Source organism: Zeus faber (assembly GCF_960531495.2).
Source record: "Zeus faber genome assembly, chromosome: 12".
NCBI classification, from domain to species: domain Eukaryota; kingdom Metazoa; phylum Chordata; class Actinopteri; order Zeiformes; family Zeidae; genus Zeus; species Zeus faber.
Window position 1 is genome coordinate 31014189 of NC_137196.1, and position 21695 is coordinate 31035883.

The 21695-nt window shown below is 48.1% G+C and overlaps 1 protein-coding gene across 4 annotated transcripts in view; it reads left to right on the forward strand.

The window, feature by feature from the left end:
- The window catches only part of dlg1b (discs large MAGUK scaffold protein 1b), a 91030-nt gene that overhangs the window by 46533 nt on the left and 22802 nt on the right, over positions 1–21695 (forward strand). For 2 of the 4 annotated variants that reach the window (XM_080010819.1, XM_080010820.1), the window contains exons 5-7: positions 1598–1738; positions 19562–19615; positions 21186–21236. In XM_080010819.1, the coding sequence (XP_079866945.1) occupies positions 1598–1738; positions 19562–19615; positions 21186–21236 (246 nt within the window). Of the gene's footprint in view, positions 1–1597; positions 1739–18877; positions 18968–19561; positions 19616–21185; positions 21237–21695 lie in introns of all 4 variants that reach the window. The other 2 variants (XM_080010821.1, XM_080010822.1) reach the window with 1 other exon arrangement.

The window sequence follows — 21695 nt, forward strand, 5'->3', positions numbered from 1 at the left end:
AAATAAAACATACATTTTTGCGTGTCATCAATACTTAGTCTGACGTTACAGAAGTGAAAGTGTCTGCAGCACAGTCTGTTTATCACGGCTGTAGGTGATCGGGACCTGTCTCTTTGTCTGGGACACCCCCCCCCCACCCCGTTGTAAAGTCCCGTGTTAGCGGTGACACCGGTGTTGTCATGATTTTATTAACCGGTGGGAAAACTCCTAACCCTGGAGTGGAATACGAGGTGAAGAGAAGCAGCATCCATGCTGATATCACACAAGCTCTCTGCCGCCCTCTGCAGGACGCCGTGAGAGGTGCAACAACTCTGTTAAAAGGGAGGAGGGTCCAACACAGACAGACAGACAGACACACACAGACAGACAGACAGACAGACAGACACAGACAGACAGACAGACACAGACAGACAGACGGACAGACGGACAGACTGACAGACAGACAGACAGACAGATAGAAACATGGATTGGAGCTCAGTAGTAAGATCTGTTAAATGTGACATAATCCATTCTGTAAGGATCCTTTGTCCCTTGTTGTCTCTGAAAAATATTAGTATTGGATGCAAGTCCAAAACCCAGCAAAGTGAAATGTCACTGTGTAATGAGTCTCAAGCCGACGTGGTTTCTCTCGAGGCCGTTTCCAGTCGTCTATCAGCCTGTGTGTTTAATCCCTCCATCTTTCAGACCTCCACATGTTCTCTGTTCATCCGTAGCTTCTCATCCGGTGTGTGGTGCTGATCTGCTGTAGGATTTCTGGAGAGCCCGGGCCCCGCCGCCCCCTAGTGGCTGCGTTCTGAGTTGCTCTAAACGTGCTCCGTTGCCATGGAGCTGAAGGGAGCGACAGCCACGTCGGCTGGTTCCCTCCTGCTGTTTTCCTTCCAGATGTTCTGTTGTATAGCCGCTGCTTTCATTTGCAGTTCATTACTGAGCCCACGCTCACTGCTGGTTGTGGAGCCTGGACCAGAGCCTGCTTTACACCGAATTCGACGAATTAGGAGAACCGAGCGGCAGTCCACTCAGTCCTGGAGATTCGTGTTACTCACCATAAAGCTGTGACACCCCCCCCCCCCCCCCCGGCTATGAGCCCGGCGCTGAAATTTCGACAAGCTCTGGAATTTTCTCCGACATATTACGGGATGTGAAACGCAGGCGCAGTTCATCCTGCAGCCACCAGGGGTGATGAGCCGAGTGTGAGATTCGGTGTGAAGCCGGCTTAAGGCATAAACCTTCACTATTTTGCCAGATTAAACGTGTTTGGAATAAGAATTCCAGACGGTTGTTTGTTTTTGTTTGTCCAATCACCGGCTGAGACGCTCTCCAGGACCCCGGCCTGTCAGCTGGCTTGTTTCATGCTGTAACATGTGCTGCTTGACTTCTCCTCAGTCAGTCGTCTGTCTCCGTCTCTCTGTCGGTCACCTTCAGATGATGTCGTATTCTTTTCTGTTTCTCCTTTCACTTTTTGGTGCTTTGTGATAATTTTGCAAGATTACATTTCTTCAATAGAATCAAACACAGAGCGGTGAAGGTGGTGCAGGCCTTGCTCCTTGCTAACCCGCTGCCTCCTGCTTTAACCTGGTACCCCCCCCCCCCCCCCCAGGTAGCATCTCTGGAGTCCATCTTTGACGGACAGCTGGACCTCTCCTCCCCCCTCTCCCCCTCCTCCCCCTCTCCCGACAGCCCGCTGGCCTCATGCTCCTCCAACCCAAACCCCTACCCCGACTTCCAGCTGCCGCTCCAGGTAAACACCTCCCGCTGCCTGGTGGTAACAGGGCAGTTAGATAAACGGAGCGTGAGAGTAAAGTCAGGCAGTTTTCTGAACTTCGTAGACGATGCTCAGAAATCCACATCATTGACCATTAGTCCTCAAATGTTTCCTGTGTGTACATATCATAGCAGTTATCTGCAACATATCGTTAGATGATCCATATTGATGCGTCCGTCACTTAACGTGGTACTTGGACAGCCAGCCCGGGTGGGGGCGATGGAGAGGTGGAAGTGGGAACCCAGCCATGATGCGTCTGGAGCTGCTGGTTTGATTCCATCTGGCGTTCAGGCTCTTATATCGGAGAATAGTGTCCTCGTTCATATTTACCAATGTATTTAATCTGTGTTTATGTGGGTAAATTGTGTTGAGCCTCAGTGTCTGTTGCCGTAGTAACGCTCTCCCAGATGCTTGTAACGCTGCATCACTTCCTGTGTCGGTGCTTTCACTGGGGCTCATTTGATAAAATATCCAAAAAGATATTAAAAGTACATAATTTCCCAAAGCCATCACATGGCATTCTTCCAAAGGCTTTCACCAGAAATGAGCTCTTGTGTTGCAAGATCAAAATTGCAAAGCTGTACCGGCTCTGTGTTCATTAGAACAAGCTCAAGTTAAACTCTGAAAGGGACGGCTCTCAGCAGTGGTGGAAGGTTTGATTCTGTTTGGTTCAGTGGTTCGCACGCTGAGCGAGGCAGGACCCGTCTGAGCTGGGAATGGAATTCTCACAAGAGTCACTGAACTCTGTCCAAAGGATTTAGTTTGGTGGAATGCAAAGTGGTTTGTTCCCTACCAACCAATTGTTTGCGATTCTTGCATTTTGGTAGGACAAAACAATTATATTAATAATAATAATAAACACAGTTCTACATGGATCTATGCAGTGGTGTAGGTTCTAGGTGATGTGGATCTATACAGTCTTCATCAGTGCTGACGTCAACGCTCTGACATCGTCATCCCCAATTCTCACTCCATGGAGGATGAGGAGACATCTCTCCTTCCTCACCCCTCTCTCTCTCTCTCTCTCTCTCTGCTCTAGTGTATATCTGGTTGCCGCTGTATTCCTGTGGCGTGAAGGATTCACAGAGCATGAAATGCATTGTGGGTAATGCAGTGAATTGTCTGGTCTGCAGGGTTAGGGTGAGGGTTTCCTCCGTCTCTCTATCCTCCCTCCCTCTCTTTCAGTAGTTCTCCCTCCCTCCCTCTTCTCTGTTCTCCCTCTCTTAGTAGCTCTCCTCCCAGCAGTGGTAGCAGTAAGATGCTAAGCTCAGTGTGGTACGCTAAAAAGATGGGGCGTCGCATTATGGGCACATTGCGACGCACCAAGAAGCTTCACCGCCGGCTCCTGGTAGGTGAGCAGCTGCAGCCGCAAGCCCCCCCCCCCAGACCCCCGGCTTGGGGGGGGGGCGGCTGCTCTACTTTGCTGGGAAGTGTGTGTGTGTGTGTGTGTGTGTGTGTGTGTGTGTGTGTGTGTGTGTGTGTGTGTGTGTGTGTGTGTGTGTGTGTGTGTGTGTGTGTGTGTGTGTGTGTGTGTGTGTCACGATGCATGGTGCAGCTGCCTAGTCACTCCTGGCTGTGGAGCTGCATCATGCATGTCGTGGCAGACGGTGCATGGTGTTGGCATGGAGACGCAGCCTCAGCACCGCATCCGTTGGGAGGGGGAACTGATGACTGTTGTGGTGGGGTGTGTTGTTAGGGTGCGGAATGTTGTATTGTTACAGTGTATTGTTTGTGAGGGTGTGTTGCCAGTGTCTGTGTTAGGATGTGTTGTTGTACTGTGTAGTAGTGTTTGTCAGGGTGTGTAGAGGTGAGGTTTTAGGGTTGTAGAAGTGTGTTGTCAGGGTATGTAGAGGTGTGTTGTCAGGGTGTGGAGTGAGGTGTGTTGTCTTGGTGTTTAATATTGTTGTAGTGATGTGTTGTCAGGGTGTGTAGAGTGTGGTGTGTTGTCAGGATGTGTAGAGGTGTGTTGTCAGGGTGTGTAGAGGTGTGTTGTTATGCTGTGTAGTGTTGTCCTGGTGTGTAGAGGTGTGTTGTCAGGGTATGTAGCGGTGTGATGTCAGGGTGTGCAGAGATGTGTTGTGGGAGTGTGTAGAGGTGTCTTGTTATGCTGTGTAGTGGTGTCAGGGTCTGTAGAGGTGTGTTGTCAGGGTGTGTAGAGGTGTGTTGTTATGCTGTGTAGTGTTGTCAGGGTGTGTAGAGGTGTGTTGTCATGGTCTGTAGAGGTGTGTTGTCAGGGTGTGTAGAGGTGTGTTGTTATGCTGTGTAGTGTTGTCCTGGTGTGTAGAGGTGTGTTGTCAGGGTATGTAGCGGTGTGTTGTCAGGGTGTGCAGAGATGTGTTGTGGGAGTGTGTAGATGTGTCTTGTTATGCTGTGTGGTGTTGTCAGGGTGTGTAGAGGTGTGTTGTCAGGGTGTGTAATGAGGTATGTTGTCAGGGTGTGTAGTAGGGTGTGTAGTGAGGTGTGTTGTCTTGGTGTTTAATATTGTTGTAGCGGTGTGTTGTCAGGGTATGTAGAGTGTGGTGTGTTGTCAGGGTGTGTAGCGGTGTGTTGTTGGAGTGTGTAGAGGTGTGTTGTTATGCTGTGTAGTGTTGTCATGGTCTGTAGAGGTGTGTTGTCAAGGTGTGTAGTGATGTGTTGTCAGGGTGTGTAGTAGTGTGTTGTCGGGGTGTGTAGCGGTGTGTTGTCGGGGGGTGTAGTGGTGTGTTCTCAGGGTGTGTAGCGGTGTGTTGTCATGGTCTGTAGAGGTGTGTTGTCATGGTCTGTAGAGGTGTGTTGTCAGGGTGTGTAGAGGTGTGTTGTCAGGGTGTGTAGTGAGGTGTGTTGTCAGGGTGTGTAGAGGTGTGTTGTCAGCGTGTGTAGTGAGGTGTGTTGTCTTGGTGTTTAATATTGTTGTAGTGATGTGTTGTCAGGGTGTGTAGTAATGTGTTGTCGGGGTGTGTAGCGGTGTGTTGTCGGGGGGTGTAGTGGTGTGTTCTCAGGGTGTGTTGTCGGGGTGTGTAGTGGTGTGTTGTCGGGGTGTGTAGTGGTGTGTTGTTGGGGTGTGTTGTCAGGGTGTGTAGAGGTGTGTTGTCAGGGTGTGTAGTGAGGTGTGTTGTCAGTGTGTGTAGAGGTGTGTTGTTATACTGTGTAGTGTTGTCAGGGTGTGTAGAGGTGTGTTGTCAGGGTGTGTAGAGGTGTTTTGTCAGGGTGTGTAGAGGTGTGTTGTCAGGGTGTGTAGAAGTGTGTTGTCAGGGTGTGTAGACGTATGTTGTCAGGGTGTGTAGTGAGGTGTGTTGTTAGAGTGTGTAGTGAGGTGTGTTGTCTTGGTGTTTAATATTGTTGTAGTGATGTGTTGTCAGGGTGTGTAGTAATGTGTTGTTGGGGTGTGTTGTCAGGGTGTGTAGAGGTGTGTTGTCAGGGTGTGTAGTGAGGTGTGTTGTCAGTGTGTGTAGAGGTGTGTTGTTATACTGTGTAGTGTTGTCAGGGTGTGTAGAGGTGTGTTGTCAGGGTGTGTAGAGGTGTTTTGTCAGGGTGTGTAGAGGTGTGTTGTCAGGGTGTGTAGAAGTGTGTTGTCAGGGTGTGTAGGGGTATGTTGTCAGGGTGTGTAGTGAGGTGTGTTGTTAGAGTGTGTAGTGAGGTGTGTTGTCTTGGTGTTTAATATTGTTGTAGTGATGTGTTGTCAGGGTGTGTAGCGGTGTGTTGTCGGGGTGTGTAGCGGTGTGTTGTCAGAGTGTGTAGAGTGTGGTGTGTTGTCAGGGTGCACAGATGTGTTGTTAGTGTGTGGAGGTGTGTTGTTATGCTGTGTAGTGTTGTCAGGATGTGTAGAGGTGTGTTGTCAGGGTGTGTAGAGGTGTGTTGTCAGGGTGTGTAGCTTTGTGTTGTCAGGGTGTGTAGAGTGTGGTGTGTTGTCAGGGTGTGTAGAGTGTGGTGTGTTGTCAGGGTGTGTAGAGTGTGGTGTGTTGTCAGGGTGTGTAGAGTGGTGTGTTTTCAGGGTGTGTAGAGGTGTGTTGTCAGGGTGTGTAGAGGTGTGTTGTTATGCTGTGTAGTGTTGTCAGGGCGTGTAGAAGTGTGTAGTCAGGGCGTGTAGAGGTGTGTTGTCAGGGTGTGTAGTGGTGTGTTGTCAGGGTGTGTAGAGGTGTTTTGTCAGGGTGTGTAGAGTGTGGTGTGTTGTCAGGGTGTGTAGAGTGTGGTGTGTTTTCAGGGTGTGTAGGGTGGTGTGTTTTCAGAGTGTGCAGAGATGTGTTGTCAGGGTGGGTAGTGGTGTGTTGTGAGGGTGTGTGGTGTGTTTTCAGGGTGTGCAGAGTGGTGTGTTTTCAGGGTGTGCAGAGATGTGTTGTCAGGGTGTGTAGAGGTGTGTTGTCAGGGTGTTTAGAGGTGTGTTGTCAGGGTGTGTAGAGGTGTGTTGTAAGGGTGTGTAGCTTTGTGTTGTCAGGGTGTTTAGAGGTGTGTTGTCAGGGTGTGTAGAGGTGTGTTGTCAGGGTGTTTAGAGGTGTGTTGTCAGGGTGTGTAGAGGTGTGTTGTCAGGGTGTGTAGCGGTGTGTTGTCAGGGTGTGTAAAGGTGTGTTGTCAGGGTGTGTAGCGGTGTGTCGTCAGGGTGTGTAGAGTGTGGTGTGTTGTCAAGGTGTATAGAGTGTGGTGTGTTGTCAGGGTGTGTAGAGTGTGGTGTGTTTTCAGGGTGTGTAGAGTGTGGTGTGTTGTCAAGGTGTATAGAGTGTGGTGTGTTGTCAGGGTGTGTAGAGTGTGGTGTGTTTTCAGGGTGTGTAGAGTGTGGTGTGTTTTCAGAGTGTGCAGAGATGTGTTGTTAGAGTGTGAAGAGGTGTGTTGTTATGCTGTGTAGTGTTGTCATGGTCTGTAGAGGTGTGTTGTCATGGTCTGTAGAGGTGTGTTGTCAGGGTGTGTAGTGAGGTGTGTTGTCAGGGTGTGTAGTGAGGTGTGTTGTTAGGGTGTGTAGAGTGTGGTGTGTTGTCAGGGTGTGTAGAGTGTGGTGTGTTGTCAGGGTGTGTAGAGTGGTGTGTTTTCAGGGTGTGTAGAGGTGTGTTGTCAGGGTGTGTAGAGGTGTGTTGTTATGCTGTGTAGTGTTGTCAGGGCGTGTAGAAGTGTGTAGTCAGGGCGTGTAGAGGTGTGTTGTCAGGGTGTGTAGAGGTGTTTTGTCAGGGTGTGTAGAGTGTGGTGTGTTGTCAGGGTGTGTAGAGTGTGGTGTGTTTTCAGGGTGTGCAGATATGTGTTGTCAGGGTGGGTAGTGAGGTGTGTTGTCTTGGTGTTTAATATTGTTGTAGTGATGTGTTGTCAGGGTGTGTAGTGGTGTGTTGTCGGGGTGTCTAGCAATGTGTTGTCGGGGTGTGTGCCGATGTGTTGTTTGGGTGTGTAGTGGTGTGTTGTGAGGGTGTGTGGTGTGTTTTCAGGGTGTGCAGAGTGGTGTGTTTTCAGGGTGTGCAGAGATGTGTTGTCAGGGTGTGTAGAGGTGTGTTGTCAGGGTGTGTAGAGGTGTTTTGTCAGGGTGTGTAGAGGTGTGTTGTCAGGGTGTGTAGAAGTGTGTTGTCAGGGTGTGTAGACGTATGTTGTCAGGGTGTGTAGTGAGGTGTGTTGTTAGAGTGTGTAGTGAGGTGTGTTGTCTTGGTGTTTAATATTGTTGTAGTGATGTGTTGTCAGGGTGTGTAGTAATGTGTTGTTGGGGTGTGTTGTCAGGGTGTGTAGAGGTGTGTTGTCAGGGTGTGTAGTGAGGTGTGTTGTCAGTGTGTGTAGAGGTGTGTTGTTATACTGTGTAGTGTTGTCAGGGTGTGTAGAGGTGTGTTGTCAGGGTGTGTAGAGGTGTTTTGTCAGGGTGTGTAGAGGTGTGTTGTCAGGGTGTGTAGAAGTGTGTTGTCAGGGTGTGTAGGGGTATGTTGTCAGGGTGTGTAGTGAGGTGTGTTGTTAGAGTGTGTAGTGAGGTGTGTTGTCTTGGTGTTTAATATTGTTGTAGTGATGTGTTGTCAGGGTGTGTAGCGGTGTGTTGTCGGGGTGTGTAGCGGTGTGTTGTCAGAGTGTGTAGAGTGTGGTGTGTTGTCAGGGTGCACAAATGTGTTGTTAGTGTGTGGAGGTGTGTTGTTATGCTGTGTAGTGTTGTCAGGATGTGTAGAGGTGTGTTGTCAGGGTGTGTAGAGGTGTGTTGTCAGGGTGTGTAGCTTTGTGTTGTCAGGGTGTGTAGAGTGTGGTGTGTTGTCAGGGTGTGTAGAGTGTGGTGTGTTGTCAGGGTGTGTAGAGTGTGGTGTGTTGTCAGGGTGTGTAGAGTGTGGTGTGTTGTCAGGGTGTGTAGAGTGGTGTGTTTTCAGGGTGTGTAGAGGTGTGTTGTCAGGGTGTGTAGAGGTGTGTTGTTATGCTGTGTAGTGTTGTCAGGGCGTGTAGAAGTGTGTAGTCAGGGCGTGTAGAGGTGTGTTGTCAGGGTGTGTAGTGGTGTGTTGTCAGGGTGTGTAGAGGTGTTTTGTCAGGGTGTGTAGAGTGTGGTGTGTTGTCAGGGTGTGTAGAGTGTGGTGTGTTTTCAGGGTGTGTAGGGTGGTGTGTATTCAGAGTGTGCAGAGATGTGTTGTCAGGGTGGGTAGTGGTGTGTTGTGAGGGTGTGTGGTGTGTTTTCAGGGTGTGCAGAGTGGTGTGTTTTCAGGGTGTGCAGAGATGTGTTGTCAGGGTGTGTAGAGGTGTGTTGTAAGGGTGTGTAGCTTTGTGTTGTCAGGGTGTTGAGAGGTGTGTTGTCAGGGTGTGTAGAGGTGTGTTGTCAGGGTGTTTAGAGGTGTGTTGTCAGGGTGTGTAGAGGTGTGTTGTCAGGGTGTGTAGCGGTGTGTTGTCAGGGTGTGTAAAGGTGTGTTGTCAGGGTGTGTAGCGGTGTGTCGTCAGGGTGTGTAGAGTGTGGTGTGTTGTCAAGGTGTATAGAGTGTGGTGTGTTGTCAGGGTGTGTAGAGTGTGGTGTGATTTCAGGGTGTGTAGAGTGTGGTGTGTTGTCAAGGTGTATAGAGTGTGGTGTGTTGTCAGGGTGTGTAGAGTGTGGTGTGTTTTCAGGGTGTGTAGAGTGTGGTGTGTTTTCAGAGTGTGCAGAGATGTGTTGTTAGAGTGTGAAGAGGTGTGTTGTTATGCTGTGTAGTGTTGTCATGGTCTGTAGAGGTGTGTTGTCATGGTCTGTAGAGGTGTGTTGTCAGGGTGTGTAGTGAGGTGTGTTGTCAGGGTGTGTAGTGAGGTGTGTTGTTAGGGTGTGTAGAGTGTGGTGTGTTGTCAGGGTGTGTAGAGTGTGGTGTGTTGTCAGGGTGTGTAGAGTGGTGTGTTTTCAGGGTGTGTAGAGGTGTGTTGTCAGGGTGTGTAGAGGTGTGTTGTTATGCTGTGTAGTGTTGTCAGGGCGTGTAGAAGTGTGTAGTCAGGGCGTGTAGAGGTGTGTTGTCAGGGTGTGTTGTCAGGGTGTGTAGAGGTGTTTTGTCAGGGTGTGTAGAGTGTGGTGTGTTGTCAGGGTGTGTAGAGTGTGGTGTGTTTTCAGGGTGTGCAGATATGTGTTGTCAGGGTGGGTAGTGAGGTGTGTTGTCTTGGTGTTTAATATTGTTGTGGTGATGTGTTGTCAGGGTGTGTAGTGGTGTGTTGTCGGGGTGTCTAGCAATGTGTTGTCGGGGTGTGTGCCGATGTGTTGTTTGGGTGTGTAGTGGTGTGTTGTGAGGGTGTGTGGTGTGTTTTCAGGGTGTGCAGAGTGGTGTGTTTTCAGGGTGTGCAGAGATGTGTTGTCAGGGTGTGTAGAGGTGTGTTGTCAGGGTGTTTAGAGGTGTGTTGTCAGGGTGTGTAGAGGTGTGTTGTATGGGTGTTTAGAGGTGTGTTGTCAGGATGTGTAGAGGTGTGTTGTCAGGGTGTGTAGAGGTGTGTTGTCAGGGTGTGTAGAGGTGTGTTGTCAGGGTGTGTAAAGGTGTGTTGTCAGGGTGTGTAGCGGTGTGTTGTCAGGGTGTGTAGAGTGTGGTGTGTTGTCAAGTTGTATAGAGTGTGGTGTGTTGTCAGGGTGTGTAGAGTGTGGTGTGTTTTCAGGGTGTGTAGAGTGTGGTGTGTTTTCAGGGTGTGTAGAGATGTGTTGTTAGAGTGTGAAGAGGTGTGTTGTTATGCTGTGTAGTGTTGTCATGGTCTGTAGAGGTGTGTTGTCATGGTCTGTAGAGGTGTGTTGTCAGGGTGTGTAGTGAGGTGTGTTGTCAGGGTGTGTAGTGAGGTGTGTTGTCAGGGTGTGTAGTGAGGTGTGTTGTTAGGGTGTGTAGTGAGGTGTGTTGTCTTAGTGTTTAATATTGTTATAGTGATGTGTTGTTGGGGTGTGTAGTGGTGTGTTGTCAGGGTGTGTTGTCAGGGTGTGTAGAGGTGTGTTGTCAGGGTGTGTAGAGGTGTTTTGTCAGGGTGTGTAGAGGTGTGTTGTCAGGGTGTGTAGAGGTGTGTTGTCAGGGTGTGTAGCTTTGTGTTGTCAGGGTGTGTAGAGGTGTGTTGTCAGGGTGTGTAGCTTTGTGTTGTCAGGGTGTGTAGCTTTGTGTTGTCAGGGTGTGTAGAGGTGTGTTGTCAGGGTGTGTAGAGGTGTGTTGTCAGGGTGTGTAGAGGTGTGTTGTCAGGGTGTGTAGAGTGTGGTGTGTTGTCAGGGTGTGTAGAGGTGTGTTGTCAGGGTGTGTAGAGTGTTGTGTGTTTTCAGAGTTTGCAGAGATGTGTTGTTAGAGTGTGAAGAGGTGTGTAGTTAGGCTGTTTAGTGTTGTCATGGTCTGTAGAGGTGTGTTGTCAGGGTGTGTAGAGGTGTGTTGTCAGGGTGTGTAGTGGTGTGTTGTCAGGGTGTGTAGTGAGGTGTGTTGTCAGGGTGTGTAGTGAGATGTGTTGTTAGGGTGTGTAGTGAGGTGTGTTGTCAGGGTGTGTAGTGAGATATGTTGTTAGGGTGTGAAGTGAGGTGTGTTGTCTTGGTGTTTAATATTGTTGTAGTGATGTGTTGTCAGGGTGTGTAGTGGTGTGTTGTCGGGGTGTCTAGCGATGTGTTGTCGGGGTGTGTGGCGGTGTTTTGTTGGGGTGTGTAGTGGTCTGTTGTCAGGGTGTGTGGAGGTGTGTTGTCAGGGTGTGTAGAGTGTCGTGTTTTCAGGGTGTGCAGAGATGTGTTGTCAGAGTGTGTAGAGTTGTGTTGTCGGGGTGTGTAGCTTTGTGTTGTCAGGGTGTGTAGAGGTGTGTTGTCAGGGTGTGTAGGTGTGTTGGCAAGGTGTGTAGAGGTGTGTTGTCAGGGTGTGTAATGGTATGTTGTCGGGGTGTTTAGTGTTGTTGTGGTGTTTGTAGTGTTGTTGTAGTGGTGTGTAGTGTTGTTGTAGTGGTGTGTGTGTGTGTAGTGGTGTTGTAGTGGTGTGTGTGTGTGTGTGGTGTGTTGTTAGGGTGTGTAGTGTTGTAGTGGTGTATTGTCTGGGTGTTTAGTGTTGTTGTGGGGTGTGTAGTGTTGTTGTAGTGGTGTGTAGTGTTGTTGTAGTGGTGTGTTGTCAGGGTGTGTAGTGTTGTAGTCGTGTGTTGTCAGGGTTTGTACTGGTGTTGTAGTGGTGTGTTGTCAGGGTGTGTACTGTTGTTGTAGTGGTTTGTTGTCAGGGTGTGTAGTGGTGTTGTAGTGGTGTGTTGTCAGGGTGTGTAGTGTTGTTGTCAGGGTGTGTTGTTGTAGTGGTGTGTTGTCAGGGTGTGTAGTGTTGTTGTAGTCGTGTGTTGTCAGGGTGTGTAGTGTTGTAGTGGTGGTGTGTTGTCAGGGTGTTTAGTGTTGTTGTTTTGTTGTTGTCGTGGTGTGTTGTCAGGGTGTGTAGTATTGTTGTAGTGGTGTGTTGTCAGGGTGTGTAATGTTGTTGTGTTGTTGTAGTGGTGTGTTGTCAGGAAGTGTAGTGTTGTTGTTGTGTAGTTGTAGTGGTGTGTTGTCAGGGTGTTTAGTGTTGTTGTGTTGTTGTCGTGGTGTGTTGTCATGGTGTGTAGTGTTGTTGTGTTGTTGTCGTGGTGTGTTGTCAGGGTGTGTAGTGTTGTTGTAGTCGTGTGTTGTCAGGGTGTGTAGTGTTGTTTTGTTGTTGTCGTGGTGTGTTGTCAGGGTGTGTACTGTTGTAGTTGTGTGTAGTGGTGTATTGTCTGGGTGTTTAGTGTTGTTGTGGGGTGTGTAGTGTTGTAGTGGTGTGTAGTGTTGTTGTAGTGGTGTGTTGTCAGGGTGTGTAGTGTTGTTGTAGTCGTGTGTTGTCAGGGTGTGTACTGGTGTTGTAGTGGTGTGTTGTCAGGGTGTGTACTGTTGTTGTAGTGGTTTGTTGTCAGGGTGTGTAGTGGTGTTGTAGTGGTGTGTTGTCAGGGTGTGTAGTGTTGTTGTCAGGGTGTGTTGTTGTAGTGGTGTGTTGTCAGGGTGTGTAGTGTTGTTGTAGTCGTGTGTTGTCAGGGTGTGTAGTGTTGTAGTGGCGGTGTGTTGTCAGGGTGTTTAGTGTTGTTGTTTTGTTGTTGTCGTGGTGTGTTGTCAGGGTGTGTAGTATTGTTGTAGTGGTGTGTTGTCAGGGTGTGTAATGTTGTTGTGTTGTTGTAGTGGTGTGTTGTCAGGATGTGTAGTGTTGTTGTTGTGTAGTTGTAGTGGTGTGTTGTCAGGGTGTTTAGTGTTGTTGTGTTGTTGTCGTGGTGTGTTGTCATGGTGTGTAGTGTTGTTGTGTTGTCGTGGTGTGTTGTCAGGGTGTGTAGTGTTGTTGTAGTCGTGTGTTGTCAGGGTGTGTAGTGTTGTTTTGTTGTTGTCGTGGTGTGTTGTCAGGGTGTGTACTGTTGTAGTTGTGTGTAGTGGTGTGTTGTCAGGGTGTTTAGTGTTGTTGTTTTGTTGTTGTCGTGGTGTGTTGTCAGGGTGTGTAGTATTGTTGTAGTGGTGTGTTGTCAGGGTGTGTAGTGTTGTTGTGTAGTTGTAGTGGTGTGTTAGGGTGTTTAGTGTTGTTGTTGTGTTGTTGTCGTGGTGTGTTGTCAGGGTGTGTTGTGTTGTTGTAGTGGTGTGTTGTCAGGGTGTATAGCATCAATATTTAAATCAGAAATTAAAATGAAATCATCACATTTCAGGTCTGCCTCTAATTTATTCCAATGATGATGTCATAACTCCTGGGACAGAGCTTGGTGGAATGTGATGTAGTTCTCCATCTTTCCTGCAGGTGGTGATGTAGAAGCACAGTGTGTACTGTAGTACTGTTCCAGGTGTCCGCTTTATTATTTATACTGTGTACTATTAACAACCTTCCTTGTTGTGTGTATGTTTTAAAAATTGCAGGATCTTGACGCTGCTCCATGCTTATTTCACATACAGCTGTAGTTGTCATGCCAACGCCACTATGGAGGTTATTCTTTTTTATTGTATGCATCATTTGGTCATTAATAATTAACTGAACACAAAAAGGCGGAGTTCTCCTGTGTCTGAACCGTCCGTCCGCTGAAACACGTCTTTTGGAGTATGTTGTGATATTTGTGTGTTTTGTGAGCTGGTTGGAATGCCGGCTGGGACGAGTGAGTTTCAGTTAAAAAGTAATGAACTGAAATAAACTCAAGTAAAATGTTTCTTCATGTCCAGACCGGGGCTGCAGGACACACGGTTTCAGCATTGTCATGGCGATGTGCGAAACCAAGCCAGGAACCTCAACTCAAATACCTCGTGCTACAAATTCTTTTGCTTCCTGAACTTGCGCGGTCTTCAAGCTGCACGACTGATCTGCCAGAGAAGTCCGTCTAGTACAACATCATTTACTCCAGTTTCAGGGTTTTTTCCAAATGTCCAAGAACCGTGGATTTGATCGGATTGGTGCATTTTGGTCCTGCTTATCGGTTCCCTTCTTTTGCATATTTCGGCCGCTCCCGACTCGCCCGCCGTGCTGTGGGTTGTCGCGGCGCGGTGGCGGACGGACAAATGGTGGAGAAATTCATCCAGTGAGTCGTTTCCCCAAGAGCCAGTTGCAGATGACGTGAAGCACCGTGGTGTCAAATATCTCTGTAAAGCTTCTGCCACTGATTTGCAACACAACCGTGGAAACGGTATCAGGGCGCGCACACACTTCTGTTGACATCCTGGACCATGGCTGACCGCAGCAGATGCTCAAATATTTGGCTTGATCAACAAAATTCGAATATATATTTTTTACTCATATTTTTACATTATTTACCTAAAACAGGTTTGGTTTGTAATTGTTTTTGTTGATTATTCCTTAAAAGAAAGAGTAATAATAATTTTTATATTTTATTTCTATGCATATCTACTCCCCTACAAATTCACCCCAATCATTATGGAGTGAATAATTATTTTTAAATAGAGATAGTCAAGTCATCTGGTGAACATCCTGTACTCTTTTCATATCGTATTATAAAAAATCCCCCCCCCCCCCCCCCCAAAAAAATAAAATAAAAATAATTTATATATATATATATATATTGGAATGTCAGTTTTTTCCAATATGGTCCAGTCCAGTCATGGAGGTGAATGTGTTTGTTTCTTCACATGAGCTACATTCTAATCAGTTTTCTATCAGTGAAATGATGTCATTTGTGACCTAAAGACGCTGGCCAGAGTGTTGGATGCATCATGTCCACTGACAAGGAGCTGCCTCCACTCTGGTGAGCGAGCGTTGATGGTTGTGCTGCGTTCAGATGGAACGCGGTCGACGGCACCGGGGGGGGGCATAACCAGGAGCAGGGGGAGAGGTACGATGGCAAGATTTCAACCTCTGATCATATAATTCCTGGTGTTGTTGCGCCAATATCATTAGCCTCTCATTGTCCATATCTGCACCCGGCTTAATCTTCCGGGTTGCTCCTGCTTTCCCCGTGTCTGTGAGGTAGCTACGTAACATCCGGCTGTAATTCCGTCCCAAAGGACGGCAAAAAGTTTTAAGTATTTTAACTTCTACGGCAAGTACCGTCGCCGGTGTTCTCTGTCGTCGTGCTCTCGTCCACTAACATGACGTCCCGTCTCCCGTAATCCATGTGAACGTGGCATAAGGAGAGAGAGACAGTGCTAGTTTGTAACACACTCATATGAGCTGAAATCATTTCCCGCACGTAAGCTTTATACTTTCTACTTATATATAGTTAAGTATTATATCCATACATATGATTTCACAGGGAATCCCAGCAGCTGATGCTCTCACCCTGTGCCAATGCTTACGCTGCAGGTGTTGTTAGTGTAGATGCCTCAATCAATCATACTGATGGATAAACAATAATGAACCTGCTCCTCGTGCCTGTGTGGTCAGTTGAAGAGCGGCTCCCTTGACACACTTTCAGTTCTCTTGTGAGCGGCCCCCTTTCCACTAAGCACGATCATCCCTCTCTCATCCACATACGATCGGGTATCTAGATGTGATTATCTGCATTCAGTCCACACTGGGATGTGATTCCATCATCTCGTGCAGAATCCAAATGGCCGCCATGTGACGTCCAGTGGTTACGTTTTGGGAATCAAGTTTACTGGTCGTGATCTGTTGGTAAAGCTGCGTTGTTGTCTGCACTAAAAAGTTGCTGTTTTCATTTCTGCCGTGGTCCGTTCCACTGCTACCAAGTGAAAGGAAAAGGAGTTGCTGCACTAGGAGTTAGAGTTGGATTGCAAACACAGCTGCGTTTCCACTTGTTTCCTTGAGGTCAGGAAGCTTCCACAAGCACCATGGGAGGTGGTTTGGGGGATCGGATCACAACCTGTCCGACGCTATCTGGTTGCTTTCCGATCACCCGAGAGGCCTGTGGTGTAAAGGGGGTCACCGACGAGCTCTCGTTAAAAACGTTAAAATGCTGCCTTCGTCTTGAAGGGTAAAAGAAGAGACCCTGTAATTACAATGTCTTATGATCAGTGGCTTACCACACAAGTCTGAAAAGTTGCACCGATCTATTAACCATGGACTTAACTCTAATGCTCTTTGCATTGGGTTAGCTCTTTAGTCCTGAAATATTTCCTCCATTCCTTTCATAACAATTTGCTCCGTGACATCACGCTTGCTTCCTTCCTCGACGGTTGTGGTACCGTACAGTACCATTACAATGTGGCATTGAAAATGAGCTGTTCCACGAAGACATTTGCAAACAGCTCCACCGGCCATGGAGGCATGACGGGGTTCCTCCCCAGAACCGCTGCACCTTCCCAGTGAAAGCCCCGTCGCTCTACAGAGGGACCATCCCGGTCGCGTTCGAGCGCTGCCGAGGCTGTGTCTGAATCCGGGGGCGACATTGATTATTCATGCAGCGAGGGGTGGGGCGGGCCCCCCCAGCTCTGTGCTGTAATGTGCCACGCTCACTGGAGCCCATTAATTGGCAGGAGAACGAGAGGAGATAAGAGAGAGAGAGAGAGAGAAAACGCTCTTGTAGGGGTAGGGGTGACGTGTCAGAGAGGGAGTCTATTCTAGTTGGAGGGCGGCGTAGGGGTGTTGATGGTGCACTAACAGGATTGCTTTGGTTGGTGGATCTGTCACCAACCAAAAGATAGCAGCCTGAACGACATCTTTGAGTTTCTCCTTTTCCTTCCTCCTCTCCATGAGAAGGGACATGACCGCCCACTTTCCCGGACCCGAGTTCGGCCACAAGGCCACCAATGGTGCGGAAAAGACTATGGGCAAACTGAGCAGCCAGCACCTGCAGGAGTCCCTCGTTCACCTCCACCCGTTTCAGCGGCAGCACGCCATCCACCTACACCAGCAGCAGCAAGCCTCCCAGTCCTCCCAGCAGGCCTTCCAGTCCAGCACGCAGCCAGTCCACTCCAGTCTGTCAACCTTCACCGCCTGCACCCTGCCGGGCTCCTACAGAGCTCGGAACCGCTTCATCAACCTGCGGGACAGCGTCAAGAAAAGCCCGACCAAGAGCAGCGCCAAAGTCAGCAGCAGCCAGGGAGCCGTCCGAGCTGAAATCCCCTGGGTTCCTTTCGCCTTCAGCAAGGTACTGCCCTCAGCCCAGGAGCGAGAACCCTTTTCCCTACACGACTGGGTGGCTTTAGCGGTAACAGCTCCATAGTCTTTGGGATCAACCTCTTGATTCACCTTCTCACCGTTTGCTTGTATCGTTTGGCTTGGGAAGGGAAGGTAATGGTACTCTGGGTAAAGATACCATTTGAATGTGGTGTGTGGTGTTGGTTGGCAGGTTGGTTGGTCGTGAGTTGCCGGCGGAGAGTTTACCATTTGACTTTATGGAGAATCAATACGAACCATCCTATGTAAATGTGTTTGCATAAAATCTGCAGCCGTCCGTTGGATGAGGTTGCTGTTGAATCGGTTCATTTTGTGGTTTAGAATGTTTACTGTCCGTGTCGAGGTCACTCGTGGTTTATCAGAGCCCCAATTGGGAAACTGCTCGGCTGCCCGGCTCGTCAATCTGCTTCCATTGAAATTCTTAATCTGTGCTTGCTTGTTGGTGCTGCGTTGCAGAGCTGATTTGTGAGTCTTTCAGAGCAATTAGGCCTTATGTCCAGAGCTTTCCAGGCAAAGAGCAGCAGAAGTAGGGCTGGGGGATCAATGCCGTCGATCGCTGGACTAATTTTAGCAGCTGTTAGTTTTCCATAGATCTGCTGCATCGTGGCGGGCTGTTTCCTGCTCCTTTCTCTTGCGTAACAGATGGACGGCCGGCTGCAGAACGGTGGTTCCATTTGTTGGTTTCACCGTGAGCCGGCGTTGGGGCGGATGGATGATTGGGACGGTTTGCTTGAGATACAGTCATTGTAAAAGGTTTTGTACCTTGGTGGCACCAAATGAGGTCAAGGCTGATATCAATAGAGATTCCAGAACTGATGGAGTTGTGATCCATTAGGTTTCCTGAACAGTACAAGATATCAACATTTTTCTCCATTACAGGCGTCTAACATGCAGATATGTTTCACAAAAACATGTCTGAACATCTGAGTATATGCTTCTTAGTATTGATACTTTATTTTATCCTGGTATCGGATCAATACCAGATACCAGTGTCATTGTGTTTCTACTTTGTTTCGAAATGTGGTTCTACAAATGGCAAAACCAGCGCTCTTGTTAAAACAGAGTAAGATCTCCCTAGTTTGGTTCTAGATCTCAGAAGTTCGGTTCTAGATCGCAGAAGTTTGGTTCTAGATCTCCCTAGTTTGGTTCTAGATCTCAGTAGTTTGGTTCTAGATTTGTATCTGTGTATCTCAATATATGCAGAGGACTGAACGGATTTGATTCTGAAAATATAAACTTGAAAAACATGAGAGTTTTGTTTATTTTGCTTTCCAATTTTCCTTAACATTGTTGTTATTATTTTTACATAAATTCTTGAACCTTGAAAGGTTGAGAGAAAGACACTGATCAGACTCTCTTGTGATGCAACAACCTTCGCCTTCTGTAGAGGTCAGAACTCTGCAGAGATGGGAGGAGTGAGGTGCAGAGAGAGACAGAGATTGAGCTTCTTCAGGGTTAACACATGCCTCTGCTGCCATTCTCCCATTGCCTATCTGCTCTTCTCAATAAATCCAAAAAGGGCATCTGCGAAGGCTGCCCTTCCCCCTCTGGGATTACACACACACACACACACACACACACACACACACACACACACACACACACACACACACACACACACACACACACACACACACACACCATGTTGAGCTTAAACAGTGTTTTAATCTAGCGGGAGTGCCTGGTGGGCGTGGCTTCATCACAGAAGGCTGTCAATCAAGACAAACACACCATGCACGCACACACACCATGTAGTCTGTAGTCACTCAGAAGATGTGATTGTTGATGTTGCCTTTAAAACAAAATTATGCTGCGTTCAAGTAAAATACCAAACTCAAAAAATAGTTGGAAAAGGATTTGGTGCTACCGGCAACATGAATTACTCCGCTTTTAAAATGGTTTAGAATTCATATTAAAGTCATTGTCCATAACGTTGCACAGATAGTTGATCATTAGTCTAATAACATTCATCATTAATATTCAAATTCCCTGTTATATTTGAATGTCCAGATCCTTAAAGATATTTGAATACACACACACACACACACTCTCTCACACACACACACACACACTCTCTCTCTCTCTCTCTCTCTCTCTCTCTCTCTCTCTCTCTCTCTCTCTCTCTCTCTCTCTCTCTCTCTCTCTCTCTCACTCACTCACACACCCCTCCCATCGCTGTTGAATGTGTGTTCCTCTCTCTGACCTCTGACCTTTGACCCACCACCACCAGGCAGAGGGTGTCCAGCCTTCCTCTCCCATCATCCCAGTTCTCCCAGTTCCACCAATCCCAGCAGAGAGCGCCACCTACCCTCCACCACAGGTCCATTCATCCCTCACTACATCCGTCTGCCATCCACTGTCCCGACTTGCCTCGCAGAGTGATAAGATTAGAGGGAGGGAGGGAGGGAGGGAGGGATGAAGAGGTGAGAGAGAGGGATGAGGAGAGGGAGGGAGAGTGACTTCCCCTGTTTGACAGAAAACAGCCCATCTGTCCATCTGCCAGGCAGAAAGTGAGCAGTCGTTCACAGAGAGAGGGAGAGAGCAGCACAGAGAATGAATGGATGAGTGTGAGAACGATAGAGGGAGAGGCAGAGACACAACAAAATAGAGGCAGAGAGGACAGAGGCAGAGAGGAGTAGATAGATAAATGGATAGATGGAGACAGAGTGACAGACAGGGTGACAGACAGACAGACAGTGTGAGAGAGTGACAGGCAGACAGACAGAGTGATAGAGGAACAGCCCCAGGACTGATGCTGCAGCGTTGCATCCTCTGCAGTGTGAAATGCCGTGTATGTATTTCTGTCCTGCTGCAATGTCACATGACAGGAAGTCGTTCTGCAGACAGGAAGTGACTGTTGGCATGTTTCACCTGATCATTTGACGTGTTTCTGTTTTGTTTTTGTGCTTTCCAGGCCAACCCCCCTCCTGTGGTGGTCAATACAGACAGCCTGGACGCACCGCCATACGTGAGTACTACAGTGAGTACTACACCCACACACACACACACACACACACTCTGTGTGTGTGTGTGTGTGTGTGTGTGTGTGTGTGTGTGTGTGTGTGTGTGTGTGTGTGTGTGTGTGTGTGTGTGTGTGTGTGTGTGAGACAGATGCCCCCAGCCCCGACATTTCCCAGGGATCTTAGCGAGAGGCGGGGCTAATGGTGGCCTGTTAATCTGGTCAGTCAGCTGATGTGAACACGACTCAGGTTGAACCCTCGGAAACTTCAGATGGAAGAACCTTCAGATGGAAGAACCTTCAGATGGAAGAACCTTCAGATGGAGGAACCCTCAGATGGAGGAATCTTCAACTGGAGGAACCTACAGATGGAGGAACCCTCAGATGGAGGAATCTTCAACTGGAGGAACCTTCAGAAGGAGGAACCTTCAGATGGAGGAACCTTCAACTGGAAGAACCTTCAGATGGAAGAACCTTCAGCTGGAGGAACCTTCAGATGGAGGAATTTTCAACTGGAGGAACCTTCAACTGGAGGAACCCTCAACTGGAAGAACCTTCAGATGGAGGAACCTTCAACTGGAAGAACTTTCAGATGAAGGAACCTTCAACTGGAGGAACCTTCAGATGGAGGAACCTTCAACTGGAGGAACCTTCAGATGGAGGAATTTTCAACTGGAGGAACCTTCAACTGGAGGAACCCTCAACTGGAAGAACTTTCAGATGAAGGAACCTTCAACTGGAGGAACCTTCAACTGGAAGAACTTTCCGATGAAGGAACCTTCAACTGGAGGAACCTTCAGATGGAGGAACCTTCAACTGGAAGAACCTTCAGATGGAGGAACCTTCAACTGGAAGAACTTTCAGATGAAGGAACCTTCAACTGGAGGAACCTTCAGATGAAGGAACCTTCAACTGGAGGAACGTTCAGATGGAGGAACCTTCAACTGGAGGAACCTTCAGATGGAGGAACCTTCAACTGGAAAAACCTTCAGATGGAGGAACCTTCAACTGGAAGAACTTTCAGATGGAGGAACCTTCAACTGGAAGAACTTTCAGATGGAGGAACCTTCAACTGGAGGAACCTTCAGATGGAGGAACCTTCAACTGGAAGAACCTTCAGATGGAGGAACCTTCAACTGGAAGAACCTTCAGATGGAGGAACCTTCAACTGGAGGAACCTTCAGATGGAGGAACCTTCAACTGGAGGAACCTTCAGATGGAGGAACCTTCAACTGGAGGAACCTTCAGATGGAGGAACCTTCAACTGGAAGAACCTTCAGATGGAGGAACCTTCAACTGGAGGAACCTTCAGATGGAGGAACCTTCAACTGGAGGAACCTTCAGATGGAGGAACTTTTAACTGCAAGAATCTTCAGATGGAGGAACCTTCAACTAGAGGAACCTTCAGATGGAAGAACCTTCAACTGGAGGAACCGTCAGCTGGAAGAACCTTCAACTGGAGGAACCTTCAGATGGAAGAACCTTCAGATGGAACCTTCCTGCAATTCAAACCAATAAAATGAAGTCCTGGTTCCAGTAGAAGCTTCTAGTCCAAACCTTCTTCATCTCCGTCCTGCAGGTGAACGGGGCGGAGGCCGACTATGAGTACGAGGAGATCACGCTGGAGAGGGTGAGTACAAGCTTCCTGTCCAACATGGGCCATGTTGTTGTACCAGCTCCTTAGCAGCTTCACAGGAGGAACTGCCTGTTTGTTGGACTTTTTATGAACTATGAACATAACAGTATCTCACAGCTGGAGAAAGTTAGGAATACTTTTCACTGCTGGGACCCAAAATGAGCAGCACTGTGGTAGTAGTACAGTAGTGGAAGTGCTTTGGTGAAGTACCTCTAGGGACTGTACAGAGGAAATGTATTTGTTTGGGCGATTTGATTTTTTTTTCAAACCACATTAATATTAGGGTTAAATTCTGAATGAAATATGGAAGTGTTTCAGTACTGGTGTGCAATGGGTTGGAAGTCAAAGAGGTCTACTGGTTCCCTAAAGAGTGAGAGTGTGTGTGTGTGTGTGTGTGTGTGTGTGTGTGTGTGTGTGTGTGTGTGTGTGTGTGTGTGTGTGTGTGTGTGTGTG